This window comes from Amphibalanus amphitrite, unplaced genomic scaffold, assembly GCF_019059575.1.
Source record: "Amphibalanus amphitrite isolate SeventyFive unplaced genomic scaffold, NRLGWU_Aamphi_draft 000114F_arrow, whole genome shotgun sequence".
NCBI lineage: Eukaryota > Metazoa > Arthropoda > Thecostraca > Balanomorpha > Balanidae > Amphibalanus > Amphibalanus amphitrite.
In genome coordinates, this window is record NW_024881609.1 from 893,791 (window position 1) to 909,235 (window position 15,445).

The 15,445-nt window shown below is 46.9% G+C and overlaps 1 protein-coding gene and 3 non-coding genes across 4 annotated transcripts in view; 1 reads left to right on the forward strand and 3 right to left on the reverse strand.

Moving 5' to 3' along the window:
• LOC122381102 (leucine-rich repeat-containing protein 40-like) overlaps positions 1–15,445 on the reverse strand; it is a 42,366-nt gene that overhangs the window by 11,140 nt on the left and 15,781 nt on the right. Inside the window, exon 12 of the mRNA XM_043364884.1 lies at positions 10,564–10,752. Coding sequence (XP_043220819.1) covers positions 10,564–10,752 — 189 coding nt within the window. The remainder of the gene's footprint in view (positions 1–10,563; positions 10,753–15,445) is intronic.
• Trnag-gcc lies at positions 9,958–10,028 on the reverse strand. The gene has a single exon. It is a non-coding gene; the product is annotated as a tRNA-Gly (tRNA).
• Positions 10,212–10,282, forward strand: Trnag-gcc. Its single transcript has one exon. It is a non-coding gene; the product is annotated as a tRNA-Gly (tRNA).
• Trnan-guu lies at positions 11,022–11,095 on the reverse strand. The gene has a single exon. It is a non-coding gene; the product is annotated as a tRNA-Asn (tRNA).

A 15,445-nucleotide genomic window follows, 5' to 3' on the forward strand; every position in this document is an offset into this window, starting at 1 on the left:
TTTTGGAGTTTTACATGTTTCTAGGTTAGTTTTTTTCGGGCCGATGTCGAATTTAACATGCATTTGATCATTTACGAAGTAGTTTTAGTGCCTTCGTAACATGTTACGACACCGTCAGTGGTAGTTGACGCTTGACACTCCCTATGGATAGCCGGCAGGACACCTACTGGTTGACCTGACCTGACCTGACCTGGCCTAAATGTACGAAGACACATGTGATCAAAACAAACATGACATTCGTGATTAGCAACAGCCAAAAAATAATAACCTCGCTTTACGAACTTCAAATAACCCCTTATTTTCCCGACTTCTGGGTAATTGACCTGGCCTAGAATGTTAACCAATGACCTAGGACCTTAAAGTTGGTTATCATAGGCTTCCTCGCGTCTCGGGCAACACGCTCGTTTTTTTCCTCGAAGCTCTAGCTCCACCAGGGGCCAAACGACGATGGGATTCCAACGGACCCCGCCCCCCCCCCCCTATACGTTAAACGCTGGTAAAACACGAATACGGGCGAGGGCTAAAACACCAGTCAATTTCTTTATATTGTTTGTTCCATTTCATTTTGTCACTCATTCTCGGGTGGCAACTGCCAAGCAGGAAAACTAATCAGTTTCACGAGATCAGAATTCCCGCGCTGTTAGCCATACAGAAACGACAGTTGTGTCATTTTCGAAACCACGAATAATTATAACATTTTTTTTTATCTGTATGTATATACTATATAGGTGTTCTATAGTGTTCCTTTGTAGCTTATAGGGAGCCATCTTGAGACTTGACAGGTAGTTGTGCTGTGCCTTTTGCATGTTAGGTATGTCCACAGAAAAAAAACTCTGGGGTCACTGATGTTAGTTGTCGGACCTTCGTCCCCGTCTTGAGTTGAGAATTGAGATGTTAGTTTCAAACGTTTCGGCCAGTTACTCTCCGGCCGTCGTCACTCGTCAGGTGTTCTTTGACCATCAAGAAGGACCCGGATGTTGGTGGCGTTGCGCCGTACGCGTCCAACCGTTCGAACGCTCCTGCAGTCAGCGGGAATCGAACTCGGGTTTCCCCGGTGATGGTCCACGGTTCTAAACACTCCACTATCGAGGCAGATTGGAAAATGGCCGGAGAAGTTACTGGATGAAAAGCTGTGAAACTAACATCTCAACTCAAGACGGGGACGAAAGTCCGACAACTAACATCAGTGATACTAACAGGCCTCGTTACAAGCATTCAGAAAAAAAAACTACTGCTTTTGGGGGTTGATGGAATGATGTGGGGAGAGAAAAGGAGAAGAGTTGGTCTAATTGACTTTGTCTTACTTGCAGACCCATATTTTATGCTAATTTGCATGCATACCAGCCTGGTATCAGCTTTTATCATGCATATCAACTCACCACTTGATGGCATATCAACTCACCACCTGTCACTTTTCTTAAAATTATAAAAAAGCGTTGTTATAGGTGAAACCCAAAACTACCTGGGATCAACAGTAAATTGATGGTAGTTTCTTTCCCAGTGCATGTTGTTCCATGAATATCCACCGTCTTTGCTGTAGGGTGGGGACTTTTCCTTAGTTTCAAAATCAGAAGAAAAAAAGGACTTTGAAAAAAGTAATGTGTTAAGAAGGCACTGCACCACATGCATGCCTTTCTCAGCTATATGCATCACTTATTGGTTGCTTCACTTCAGAGAAAAATAAAACAAAAAATTGGTTTACAAATGGATGAGCAGCACACATTTTAACATTTTTCGAGCAGCTTATATCAACTCACCACCCCATATCAACTCACCCCGGTTTACGGTACGTCCAAAATCGGGTATATAGGGAGCATTCACAGCGTCCAAAACCGAAACATCCAAAACCGCAACATCCAAAACGTATCATCCAAAAACGCAACATCCAAGGACGCATCATCTAAAGTACGCAACATCCAAAGTACGCAACATCCAAAGTACGCAACATCCAAAACAGTTAGGTTAGGTTAGGTTAGGTTAGGCTAGGTTAGGTTAGGTTTCCTTATCCCCGGTACGCATAAATCAGTAGGTTAGGTTAGGTTAGGTTAGGTTAGCGTTAGGTTAGGCTAGGTTAGGTTGGGTTTCCTTATCCCCGGTAGGCAAAAATCAGTAGGTTCGGTTAGGTTGGGTTAGGGATAGGCAAAAATTAGTAGGTTAGGTTAGGTTCGGTTAGGTTAGGTTAGGCTGGTTTTGGATGTTGCGTGCCTTGGATGTCGTGGTCTTGGACGTTGTGGTTTTGGAGGTTACGTACTTTGGATGTTGCGTCTTTGGATGTTGCGTTTTTTGGATGATACGTTTTTGGACGTTGCGGCTTTGGATGTTTCGGTTTTGGACTTTGTGAATGCCCCCTATAAACCCGATTTTGGACGTTGCGTACTTTGGACGCTGCGGTTTTGGATGTTGCGTACTTTGGGTGCTGCGGTTTTGGACGCTTTGATACGGACCCCCGAGAGCACTCCCGCCTGGGTCGGACAGTGCCCCAGAAACTGACCCTCGTCGCCACGTGTGCGGGCAACCTGGTCAGTAGATGCTTCTTCTTCTTCTTCTGCATCCCGCCGCCAGCCCGCTCAGGGGGGCGGCGGCGCAGGCGGGTCGAGCGGCGGCTCGGTCCGCCCGACACCCTCGATGAAGTCGACGACCCTCGCCGCCGGGCCGCCGAGGACGTCGACCAGGCGAGGGTCGACACCCCAGCGGCGGCGGCGGGCCGCCTCATGGGCCGGACAATCGGTCAGCAGGTGCGTCACGCTGTCGGGCTCCCCGCACGCGGGGCATTCGTCGTTGGCTGCCAGGCCAATCTTGTAGAGCGTGTCGCGCGTCAGCGGTGATGTGCCGGTCCTCAGCTGGGACAGCGTCACCGACCCCCAGCGCGCCAGGGAGTCGTGGCCAGGCGTGGGGTCCGGGTGCGGGTGGGCAGCGGTTGTCCTCCGTCGCGACAGCTCCCGGACATGGCGCGTGACGGCGGCCCGCGCACTCGATAGGTCAATCGGTGCGCTATCTTGGTCGCCCGCCGCGGCCTCGCCAGCCAGGCGGTCGGCGGTCTCGTTGCCGTCCAGCCCGGCATGGCCTGGCACCCACTGGAGCACCGTCTCGGTGCCGTTCTCGGCGAGGGTGTTCAGCAGCCTCCAGACCTCGGCGGCCAGAGCCATGGTCTGGCTAGCTGGGCCGCGGCCGAGTAGTTGTAGCCCAGACCTTGAGTCGGTGAGGAGGCGGACCGACTTGATTGATGCCAGCTCCCCTTCCTCCAGGCCGGCCACAGCCGCGAGCGCCTCGCGCATGGCGGTCAGCTCTGCTCTCAAGCTGGAGCAGACCGCCCCTGCAGGAGCGCGCACGGTTTCTTCATTGTTGAGGTGGTGAAACTGGATCAGCGCGCCTGCGCCGCCCTGTTCCATCCCGCCGCGAGCCGAGCCGTCCGACCAGATAGTAATATCCGGTTGCGGGAGCTCTGCAATGGCTCGCAGGGCAGCTTCCCTGCGGACTGCAGGCGGGTCCGACCGGCGGGTGGCCACGGGCAGGTCTACCCTGAAGGTGGTGCCGCCGCGGTGGCCGAGCCATGGCGGGTCGCAGCTGTAGAACGCCATGGGCTCCACCGGGAGCTCCTCGATTCCTGCCTCCTCGGCGAGCCACTTGCCGACCCTCCTGAGGCACGGTCGGTGAGGGAGTGCTGCAGTTTCGTCTGGAGGCTTGGGCGGTGGTCTTCCCGCGGCGGTGGCGTCGTTGCATGTTCTTTGCCATGCCTTGTAGGCTCGGTAGTCAGTAGATGCTCCATGTCCTCCTCGACGGGGGACCATCAAAGCGTCCAAAACCGCAGCATCCAAAGTACGCAACATCCAAAACCGCAGCGTCCAAAGTACGCAACGTCCAAAATACGTCCAAAATCGGGTATATAGGGAGCATTCACAACGTCCAAAACCGAAACATCCAAAACCGCAACATCAAAAAACGCAACATCCAAGGACGCATCATCCAAAGTACGCAACATCCAAAGTACGCAACATCCAAAGTACGCAACATCCAAAACCGTTAGGTTAGGTTAGGTTAGGCTAGGTTAGGTTAGGTTAGGTTTCCTTATGCCCGGTAGGCATAAATCAGTAGGTTAGGTTAGGTTAGGTTAGGTTAGGCTAGGTTAGGTTAGGTTTCCTTATGCCCGGTAGGCATAAATCAGTAGGTTAGGTTAGGTTAGGTTAGGTTAGGTTAGGTTAGGTTTCCTTATCCCCGGTAGGCAAAAATCAGTAGGTTAGGTTAGGTTAGGTTAGGTTGGGTTAGGGATAGGCAAAAATCAGTAGGTTAGGTTAGGTTAGGTTAGGTTAGGTTAGGTTAGGTTGGTTTTGGATGTTGCGTGCCTCGGATGTCGTGGTCTTGGACGTTGTGGTTTTGGAGGTTACGTACTTTGGATGTTGCGTCTTTGGATGTTGCGTTTTTTGGATGATACGTTTTTGGACGGTGCGGTTTTGGATGTTTCGGTTTTGGACTTTGTGAATGCCCCCTATAAACCCGATTTTGGACGTATTTTGGACGTTGCGTACTTTGGACGCTGCGGTTTTGGATGTTGCGTACCTTGGATGCTGCGGTTTTGGACGCTTTGATACGGACCCCTCCTCGACACAGGCTCGACAGGTCTGGTCGTCTACTAGGCTGTGCTGATGAGCTGTGGCTCGCACCAGCGGGCAGTGGCCGGTGCGGAGATAGAGCAGAGTGACGTGGTCCCACCTGTCCACTGTCCAGGTCATCGTGGCCCGCATTCAATTCTTCATGTGGGTGTTACCGTGCATGTGCGGACTCGGAGGCCAGCTCAGAGTTCAAGAGGCGGATGGCTATCCCAGCGCTGGATAGGTCGATCGGGCCTCCTCTTTGGCGCAGTCGGCGGGTTCTTGACTGGCGAGGTAGTCGGCTACCTTGTTGCCGGCATCACCCTCTACTGGGTCGGATACGAGGCTCTTGGTCAGTGAGCTGGCTCATGGAGGCTGTGCACACATGGGTCAGGCGTGGCAGATGCAGGTGTGAGCAGACTTGTAAGCGATTCAACTCTGATTGAATCGATTCTCATGAATCGCTTGAAAATGCCGACTCACTGTGATTGAGTCGGTTGAATCACCTCTTGTCACCATATGAATCCTGATTGAATCGGTCACACATGGCAACTGCAAGTGATTGAATCGGCAACTCATCGATTCAAGTTGATTGAATTAACAAAATGATTCAATCACCATGTGCTGGAAATTTAAGTTATGACCATATTTAGTACTATATTATGTACAAATATATGTGGCATTTGCATCATAGTCACACACAATGCACTGCAAAATTTTTAGGTATTTTGTCAGTATTATAAATGCGCACAGCTATCATTTTTGAAAAAAAACATAAAAATTTTGTTTTAAGTTTTTAATCAAACTGTAAACACAAATTATACATAAATGTCAGTGCATGTAGATGAAAAAATGAATGTAATGTTTCTTTCCATTGCCCTAAAATCAGTATAGTAATCAAGTTAACAGTAGCAGTAAGCAAGCGCACATTGCTCAACACACGTTTTAGATATCATGTTAATCTTTATATTTTCAATACCCTGTTTCATCAGGACATTTGTGAGTAAGCAAAACATATTAATGAATACACAATGCATGTTTACATTATAATTTGGTAACCTTAGTTACTGATTTGATTTTGGGCTAAGGGTCATAAATTGCTTGATCTAACCCATGGTCTTCTCACTCACTTTACATTTCCCAGCAGAATCAGCGTTTACCTATCACCGTAAATAATTGGAATACCTTGGCTTATGAGCGTTGATGGATCTGTCACATATTGCCGTGGTGGCTCCCAATTACACAAAAGTAGATACATACCCTACTAGGTATTAAAAAACAACCACCTTCCCATCACGTCCACCATCACCCAAAAACTATTGTTTTCATAGCTCAACAAACAATCTTTATCCGTTTGGTGTTCTTCACCTTCTAGTTTCGAGGACCGCTAACAGTTTTGATGCAAACCACGCAAAATACGCTTTCATGTCGCAGCTGCGTCAATACACGCTGCAACTACCTAGTGCTGGGCTAAATACATATTGCCAAACCAATTTAGATTTCTCCTGTTGAATATTTTTTCTTTAATGAATTGGACAGGATAAAAAACTGTTTTACACGCATGCATAAATATGCTTAATTGAATCTAAAAATATAAACTATGTATTTTATATAGTTAAGTAATCCATGGTTCTTGGTTCTGGGGTGAGACTAAATGCTTACTTCGAAATCTAAGCTGCGTTGCGGCATTGGCGGTTATGTGCGGCGTGTATGCCGCATGATTAGTAAGCGGCGACCACTAAATTAAAAATTCAATAGCTTCGACCTGTTTTCAATGGATAACACTGCATACCAAAAATGTCCATCGCTCTCGTCATAGGATATTTAGATTTAAATAACTAACTTATCTACATCATTGTTCTGAACCAAATTAATACTCAGCCGCGAACGTATAAGGTATAACCCCTTGCCGTTTCGCTCCTGATCAAGCTAGAGCTTCGCGGAAAAAACGAGCGTGTTGCCCGTGACGAGAGAAAGCCGATGATACCCAATTTTAAGGTCCTAGGTTATCGGTTGACCTTCCAGGTCAGGTCAATGACCCAAAAGGCGGGAAAATTGGGACCTGTTAGAACGTCGTAGTGTGGCTGCTATGGGGTTTTTCGGGGTGCTGATCACGAATATCATGCTAGTTTTGATCACAGATGATGTCTTCATTCATTTAGGCCAGGTCGGGTTAGGTCAGGTCAGGTCAACCAGTAGAGGTCCTGCCAGGTATTTGTAGTAGGTGTCAACCGCCTCTGACAGCCTCGTAACATGTTACGAAGGCACCAAAACTACTTTGTAAACGTTCATGTGGTTGCTTAATTCGAATTCAGCTCGAAAAAACTGACCTAGAAACATGTCAAACTCGAAAAAGTGAACCGAGGTCACCAAAGGTCAATGACCTGACCTGACCTTCAGGTGACCTTGACACCCACCCTAATGCATGGGGGCAACATCATATCACATGTTTGAACGCTTGAAACCACGAAAAGACTGCAAACGCGCTGCTAATGCGAGCCGACATACGCTGAATCGCGGTTCCGGCCAAACATGGTCTCGAAAAGTAGGTCACAGGTCAAAGGTCATTTGGGTCAGGGTCATGAAATTTTCAGGATGGGTGTTAAATTGATCAATGCGAGGGTACTGAAAGTTTCGTCGCGATCAGCCGCTTTTTAAGCGAGTTATTCGCGAAAAACCTTAGGGGGGTTGCATCAACCCCCCCCCCTGTGCGGGCGAGGTCATGTTTTGATAGCAAGACTGAAACAGACTTTTTTGGGTAGCCAGGAAATCGCATGCCAGAGCCTATTCAAATTCTTTTATCGGCCTTTATATGCACCAGTCGCATACAGGTACGGGATTTAGCATACGATTTCCAGACAATCGAACGACTGTTTTGGAGACAACAAAGGAAGGAATGAGTGAGTTAAGTTGAAAGTATTAATTTGGTTCAAAATGATGATGTAGATAACCTAGTTATTTAAAGCTGAATATCTTATGACGAGAGCGGTTGGCATTTTTGGTATGCAGTATTATTCATTGCGAACCGGTCGGAGCGTTTGAGTCTTTAATTTAGTGGTCGCCTCTTACTAATCATGCGGCATACACGCCGCACATAACCGCCAATGCCGCAACGTAGCTTAGATTTCGAAGTAAGCATTTAGTCCCACCCTTGGTTCTGCTGCTAAATTAAAGATGGCTGCCCACTTAGCGCATGCGTACTTCAGAACTAAAGGCCTGGCTACACAGTACACTATGTATGCGTGTTCTGCGTGCGTTTTTTGCGAGCTTGCATGTTTTGCGTATATTATATAAACGTTAATAAAGCCTTTTATGATAATTTAATAATTAATTTTTTTTTTTATAAAAAATATAACAAAAACAAAACATAATATTGTTCCTTTCTAGAACCGTATTATGCAAATCACGCAAACTCGCAAAAGCAAAAAACGCACGCAGAAAACGCGTCCTGGTAGCCAGGCCTTTACGTGGGGCGGGCTTGGAATTGTTGTTTTGTCATTGAAAATATGGATGGTTGAGGTAGTTTTATCATGAGAGCATTCAGTTTATATTATGTAACTATTGAATAACTTCGTATGTGTCGATATTCCGTATTCTTGATAGTAAAGAAAACTTGTAGCACGCCGAAAATGTCTAGTCCTGTGTAATGCTTTACTGGCTTTACCACTGCTTCATAAAGTATCAATCAATTTTTTTTGAATGGCTGATCACCAGCTATTTAAGTTTGGTATCACAATTGATTTGCAAATTTTGTTCCTTTTCGATGATGCTGATAATATGTGGTAGTGTCCTGTGCAATTTTGCATGTTTCCTTTTGCAAGCGCCAAGCAGATAAATGAATTTTTATAAGTCTCTGGTAGCTTCATTTGTAACAGAGCTTGTCTTTTCTGTACTTAGTTAAATTATCATCTTTACACCGTATTTATATAAATATCTACAACTTTGTTGAGTTCAGTATAGATTTAGTACTTTTCTATGACTTTTTGGTATTTTCTTAGTGTATTTGGTTGGTATCTGTTTGGTATCAGTTTCCAAAAATGACTTAAATTGATATCACATATGTATAAATTTTAGATAACATCTTGATTGAATCGCGTTGAGTTAAATCATGAGTTGAGTCATTCCCTGAATCGCTGATAATGGGATGAGTCGTGATTGAGTTGAATCACAGGGTCCATGAGTCGTGATTGAATCGCTTGGAAAATCAGACTGTTTGATTGAGTTATGATTGAATCGGTCATTTCATCAAGTGAGTCGTGATTGAATTGATTGAATTTTTTTGAATCGTTTACAAGTCTGGGTGTGAGCGTGCTCGTGTGTACTTACTGTGGTACCTTTTAGCATTCTTTCATTGGGTTAGTTGCCTTTTGCATTGTTTTATGTCGTATTAGTGTCGTGTGTGTATGCCTTTTATCCCACAACTGACGTAAGCACATGAAAAGCCGGTGTATGTTTACCTGGATGAGCTTGAAATACATTCTGTTCTGTTCTGGGTCCTCGGTCACGCCGACCTCGCCCGTCGCCGGCAACGAAGCAGCCGCGCTGACCGATGGCCGACTGTTGATCATCCGGGCCGCGGCTTAGTAGCTGGAGCCCTGACCAGAAGTCTGTGCAGAGCAGCATGCTCTTGGTCAGTGAGCTGGTAGCTCATGGAGGCATGACAAGGCCTCCGTCATTGCCACCAGCTCTGCCCTTATGCTGTTGCACACTAGACCGCACTCGACTGTGTGTCCCTGTCGGGGGAGCTTGATGATCGATCGCTCCAGTTGCTTGGATGGTCCCTTCCCTGGCAGATCCATTTGGCAGATCCACGGAGATAACAGGGCGGTGCATCCTGGTAGAGTACCAGAAGGCTCCACTGGGAGGTCGCTCTCCCCGTCGCAAGCCCGATACCGACCCGAAGATGGCATGGTTTGTAAGGCAAGGTCGCGTCCTCGTCTGTCGGCGGTGACGGTGGCAGTCCCGCCTTTTCGGCAGACGCTACCGCGCGTCTCCATGTTTCGTGGGCGCGGTGGTGGAGCCTCGGTAGTGGTGTCTTATCAAGACGGTCGCGAGCGAGAAGTTATCTTGGCGAGCGGGGTCCTCCGGAGGCAGGCGGATGATGTGTGTGTACTCGCCGGCTGCCAGCTCCTTGGCATGGAGTGATGTGGAGGAAGGCCTGCCTTCGTTGCCAGCGTGTCCTTATCCATGAGCTTGAAGCAGGCGGTGATCAGGCGCGCACACTTCCGCTGCTCTTCACAGGCGCTCGCGAAAAGCAGGTGTGAAGTGGGTGAACTGGATGGTAACCGAAGAGGAAGCGCAAAGCTGACGTGCTAAGAAGTTCTTGAGCCGCGCCTTCAAACGAGGAATCCATGCTTGCGGCGGATCAAAATGCATCGGCCGGGAATCGAACCCGGGCCGCCCGCGTGGCAGGCGAGCATTCTACCACTGAACCACCGATGCTGATACGGATGCGGAACAGTAGGTTTTGTGACGCCATGTGCCTCAGGTTTCCTTTCACGACTGCGGACTCACGAGCTGTAGATCGGCAGTGACAAGCAGGTTTTTACCACGTGGTAGACTAATTTTGTGTAGAACGCCTCTGGCGACACTGGCCGGAACACTGATCAATACCTGCCGCAATAAGCATCGGTGGTTCAGTGGTAGAATGCTCGCCTGCCACGCGGGCGGCCCGGGTTCGATTCCCGGCCGATGCATTTTGGCCGGTCACTTAGGTGGTGTTTCACCGGCGATAGCAGCACGCTGCCAACACGTGTCAAATTGGGTTTCCATGGAGACGTCAACAAGCCCATTGCTCCAACACAACAAGTGTGACGTCAGCAGAATAGCAGCGTGCTGCTATAACCGGTGAAACACCATCTTAGCCACTCCCCACTTACCGACACTTGCTAGACCATCCCTGAAGACCCCAACATACTGTTACATTACATAAAAACCAGTCCCTCCCAGTGCGCCGCCATGGCGAGGGCGGACTGACCTGTTCATCGAGAGAGCCACCTCGCGCAGGTGCTGCAGCGTGGCCAGGCTGCCGGGCAGGCCGGCCAGCTGGTTGCTGCTGGCGTTCAGGAAGGTCAGGCGGCGACACTGGCCCAGCGCCTCGGGCAGCTCCGTCAGCCGGTTACCGCTGACATTGAGCTCCGACAGGTGGCCGCTGAGCAGCAGCAGGCTGTCGGAACACAGAGCGGACGGGGACTTAGAGCTGTGTGGACTTAAGGGCACTGAATTTTGAGACATTCAGCGGCGTGTGTGTATAAACAAAAATATTGAAAGATGTCGGCAAACGCCAGCAAGCCAAGCACCCCAACCAATCGACGGTGGATAATCCAGGGCCTTGTTGATGTTAACAGCCAGACACTGCCAGCAATCACAACCAAGGCAGCATGAGAGAACTTTGGGGTGTGCTAATTTCACACTGACACATCGCAAAAGGGACTGCGCCCCCGGGTGGGCTCGAACCACCAACCTTTCGGTTAACAGCCGAACGCGCTAACCAATTGCGCCACGGAGGCCCTGGGGTTGAGAGATCTCAACAAAATCTGCTAAAATGTGGAAACTAGCACCATGCTTGCAATATCACTTCCATTTCACGACATAACTTGCATCGTTTGTTCACCTTTGCATTTCCTGCAAACCGGTAACTCGGTGTACTTCTTTTTAAAACCTCGATGACAGACAGCGATGTCTTCCACGATGGTCTGACTGTGGGAAAGCTCAAACTTCTGCTCACACGCCGCCTTACAGCCAGTGGGTAGGTATCATGAAAGCACAAGTATAGACCTTAGACCTTAGTGGTGACAAATCCATACAAATGACTCTGCAGTACACAAACGATTTTCAACCTGGTGGAAGGCACACAACCACTGCCAAAGGAAACGTAGTGCGCCGACAACCACGCTGGGTAGGCTGACAGTCAGCTACCCGGTCGCTCACAACTCTTAACCCGGCACCGCTTGGGCTATTTCCGTACCCACGACAGCCTGGGGGGGGGGGGGGTCGGATCCGACCCCCCCCTGTTATCTCAACAACCAATGGTCGTATCGAGCCCCGCGAGGCGGCGTTCAAAAGGTCTCTACGAGACCTTCCCTGAGCACTCTTAAGATTTAAAGATTGAGGTCAACTTTCGGGGCAAGGTCAGGTCAAAGGTCAAATTCTGGGGTTTTGCATGATTAGGCTTACGGACAGCGGAATCGATAGCTGCATAGGCGGCGGAACGATTTGAGACAAGGGGGGGGGGGCACCACCCAGTAAACATGCCGACGTCGGCCCGACGCCGAATCCGATGGTAATGGTGATTCCAGGACAAAAAGTCAAAAGACAAAATGTCAAAAGACAAAAAGTCAAATGCAAAAAGTCAAAATGGATAAAAGTCAAATGGAAAAAAGTCAAATGGATAAAAGTCAAAACGGATAAAAGTCAAAAGACAAAAAGTCAAATGGCAAAAATTCAAAACGTCCAAAAGTCAAAAATGCAAAAAGTCAAATGGCAAAAAGTCAAAATGGCAAAAAGTCAAAAACGCAAAAAAGTCAAAAGCAAAAAGTCAAATGGCAAAAAGTCAAAATGGCGAAAAGTCAAAAACGAAAAAAGTCAAAAGCAAAAAAGTCAAATGGCAAAAAGTCAAAATGGCGAAAAGTCAAAAACGCAAAAAGTCAAAAGTAAAAAGTCAAAAGCAAAAAGTCAAATGGCAAAAAGTCAAAAAACGCGAAAAGTCAAAAGACAAAAAGTGAAAAAACGGCAAAAAAGTCAAAATGATAAAAATCAAATGGAAAAAGTCAAATAAGAAAAAGTCAAAAGTAAAAAGTCATATATCTAAAAAACCATCAGACAAAAAGTCAAATGATCAATGTCAAAATTCCTAAAAGTTAAAAACCATAAGCCAAAAGCAAAAAGTCAAAACCGAAAAAGGTCAAATTGATAAAAGTCAAATGGAAACAAGTCAAAAATCAAATATGTTGAAAGTCAAAAGAAAAAAGTCAAATATTAATAATTTGTATTGTCTTATTGTAAAACGAAACTAAAAAAACCTTAGTTAAAGCCACTTGAAGTGAAAACGGTTAAATTCAAATGGAAATAAGATAAACAAGACATAGTCAAAAGTCAAGAGTCGTGCGCACTGCTCGGCCCGCGCGCCGAGTATACGGTGGTGAACCGGCAGTGTCGAGCGGCCATCAGACGTGACCACGCGGCATACTATGCTGACCAGCTGCGTGAGGCAGGACCGGCGAGGATGTGGACAGTGCTGCGGCCGGTGATCGGGGCGGGGAAGAGTGCCACTGCTGCTGCGCCAGCGTGCACGCCGGAAGCGCTCAACGCGTATTATGTGAGCGTGGGCCCCACCACCGCAGCCAGCGTCCCTGCCCCGCTGCTGCGGACCCCGGTACCTGTCAGAATCCCTCGCGTACTCACATGTTCCTTACAACTTCAATGGGTAGGGTACGTTGCGCTGTATAATATTTTTCAAAAGATGAAAAGATCGATGCTTCGACTTTTATCCTTTTGACTTCTTATTTCAGACTTTGACTTCGACTTTTCTATTTTATGCTTTTTCATTTTTTGACTTTTTGTCTTTGACTTTTACCCGTTTTGACTTTTTGCTTTTGACTTTTTGTCTTTTGACTTTATTCCGTTTTGACTTTTTTGTCTTTTGACTTTTACTCGTTTTGACTTTTTTGTCTTTTGACTTTTACACGTTTTGACTTTTTGCTTTTGATTTTTTGTCTTTTGACTTTTTCCGTTTTGACTTTTATCCTTTTGACTTTTTCATTTTTGACTTTTTGCATTTTTGACTTTTTGTCATTTGACTTTTTTGCTTTTTTACTTTTGCACATTTTGACTTTTTGCTTTTGACTTTTTGTCTTTTGACTTTTATCCGTTTTGACTTTTATCTTTTTGACTTTTATCCCGTTTGACTTTTTGCATTTGACTTTTTGTCTTTTGACTATTTGTCTTTTGCCTTTATTCCTTTTGACTTTTTGTCCGGTTACCGGTAATGGTTATACAGACCCCAAGTCAATTTGCTGGTGATAAGTGTGCACTGAAAGCATAAAAAATTCGTTTATACCATACATAACTAAACGAGGGCTAAGAAAAAAGTCAATTTTTCAACATTTTATTTTTGACATAAAAATGCACTTTTCTAGACGAACTTTGTCCCAAGAATCTAGTGGTGCCATTTGTTTTCACATGCGATGTTCAGAAGTGCCTCTAATTCACGAAAATGCTTATGACGTCACCATGCCCTATGCATGTTGGAGCTATTTTTTACAATTTGGGGGTCAAAAATAAAGATAGAAAGTTGAAATTTGGGACATCTAATGTTCTAATAGAGCTCTATAACATATATTCCGTTTTTTGGAAATTCTGAAAATTTTGGATTTTATTAGCTATTTTCCAAAAAATATAGTTTTTTTGAATTTTTAGGGGTGAAAAACGCATTTTATGGAAAATCCGAGATAGCCATTTTAAAGAACTCGTTGAGCTGCGTCTAATCATGTCCTTAATTTGCAATTTGCTTTAAACCCTGATTTTTGGCGATTTTTTAAACATTTACCACTTTTGACTGAAAACGCCATGTAGTTACATCACCAAAATCGATATATCTAGAAAAAAATGAAAAAAATCTTAAAAATTGCACAGGAGACGTCAAATTGATGGGGGAGAAGGTATGCTAAGTTTCAAGTTGATAGCGTAAGCGGTTCATGAGTTATTGAAGAAAAACGGAGGGGGGTCGGATCCGACCCCATCCCCCCAGGCGGTCGCGGGTTAATGTCGGGGGACCCACCCTTGAGAGTCGTCTGGTAGGCCCCACAATCCACACATTCTCTTAGCGGGCAAATTGGTACGGACTACGGACCCCAATCTGCCGAACAATTAAGCGCTTGGATGACCGAATACGGCAGATACACCGTGTCTTCCCACCAATGGTCCACCAATGGTGGAACCACCAATGGTGTTTTGAACGGATAATAAGGGGAGCTGTGTGTCACGTCGCATTTGTAGCCTTCAATTCCAATCCCAAGAAACACATCGCCCGGAACTCGAACAGGCGGTCTGCCGTGTGGCAGGCAAGCATCCTCCCACTGAACCACCAACAAACGCCCTCACAACGGGGAAATGTTTCCATAGAAATGAGCTACAGGGCATTGCAGGAAAGGTCACTGCTAGTCGTGACAGAAAAACCTGCTAAGTCACGTCCAGCGTGCTGGCGGGGCGCGTCATTTGACCTCACAGTGGGCATTGGAAAGCGAATTCCTGGCGCCGAAAAACCGGCAACTTCTACGTCCATGAGCATCGGTGGTTCAGTGGTAGAATGCTCGCCTGCCACGCGGGCGGCCCGGGTTCGATTCCTGGCCGATGCATTTTGTTGCGCAACCAGCAAGTTTAGTGCATACAGCATACGAACTACGAAGCGTAGCAACGGACCTGACAATTGACAGGGCCGAAGCGTGCAAGATTACTTTACTACTCAAGCATGTGCATACAGGTAGAAGAGAAAGGAATCGCCACGAAAAATAAACGCTTAGCAGCAAAGCAATACATCATTGCAATTTGTAGAGACAGTCCCAGAGCAGATGTTCGAAGTGCCAACTCCCGTACCGTGCAACACAGCTCGGCACGGCACCATCTGCCGCGCACCACTGCCCATTCATTCACCGCAGCTCAGTTATTCACTGGTGTTATGGGCAAAGTGTCCCACGATGCCTTTCACTTGTCTCAGCGAATGGAACGTGTGGTGAGCGGCTTCGCTCTATGCAATCCGGAGCTTTGATTTATCCGGTGCAAGGACAGCAGTAGCACACGGGGCGAGGGTGATGCCCTGGACTGAATTGAATCAGATGATGTCCCTGCCGTTTCAGTGATTT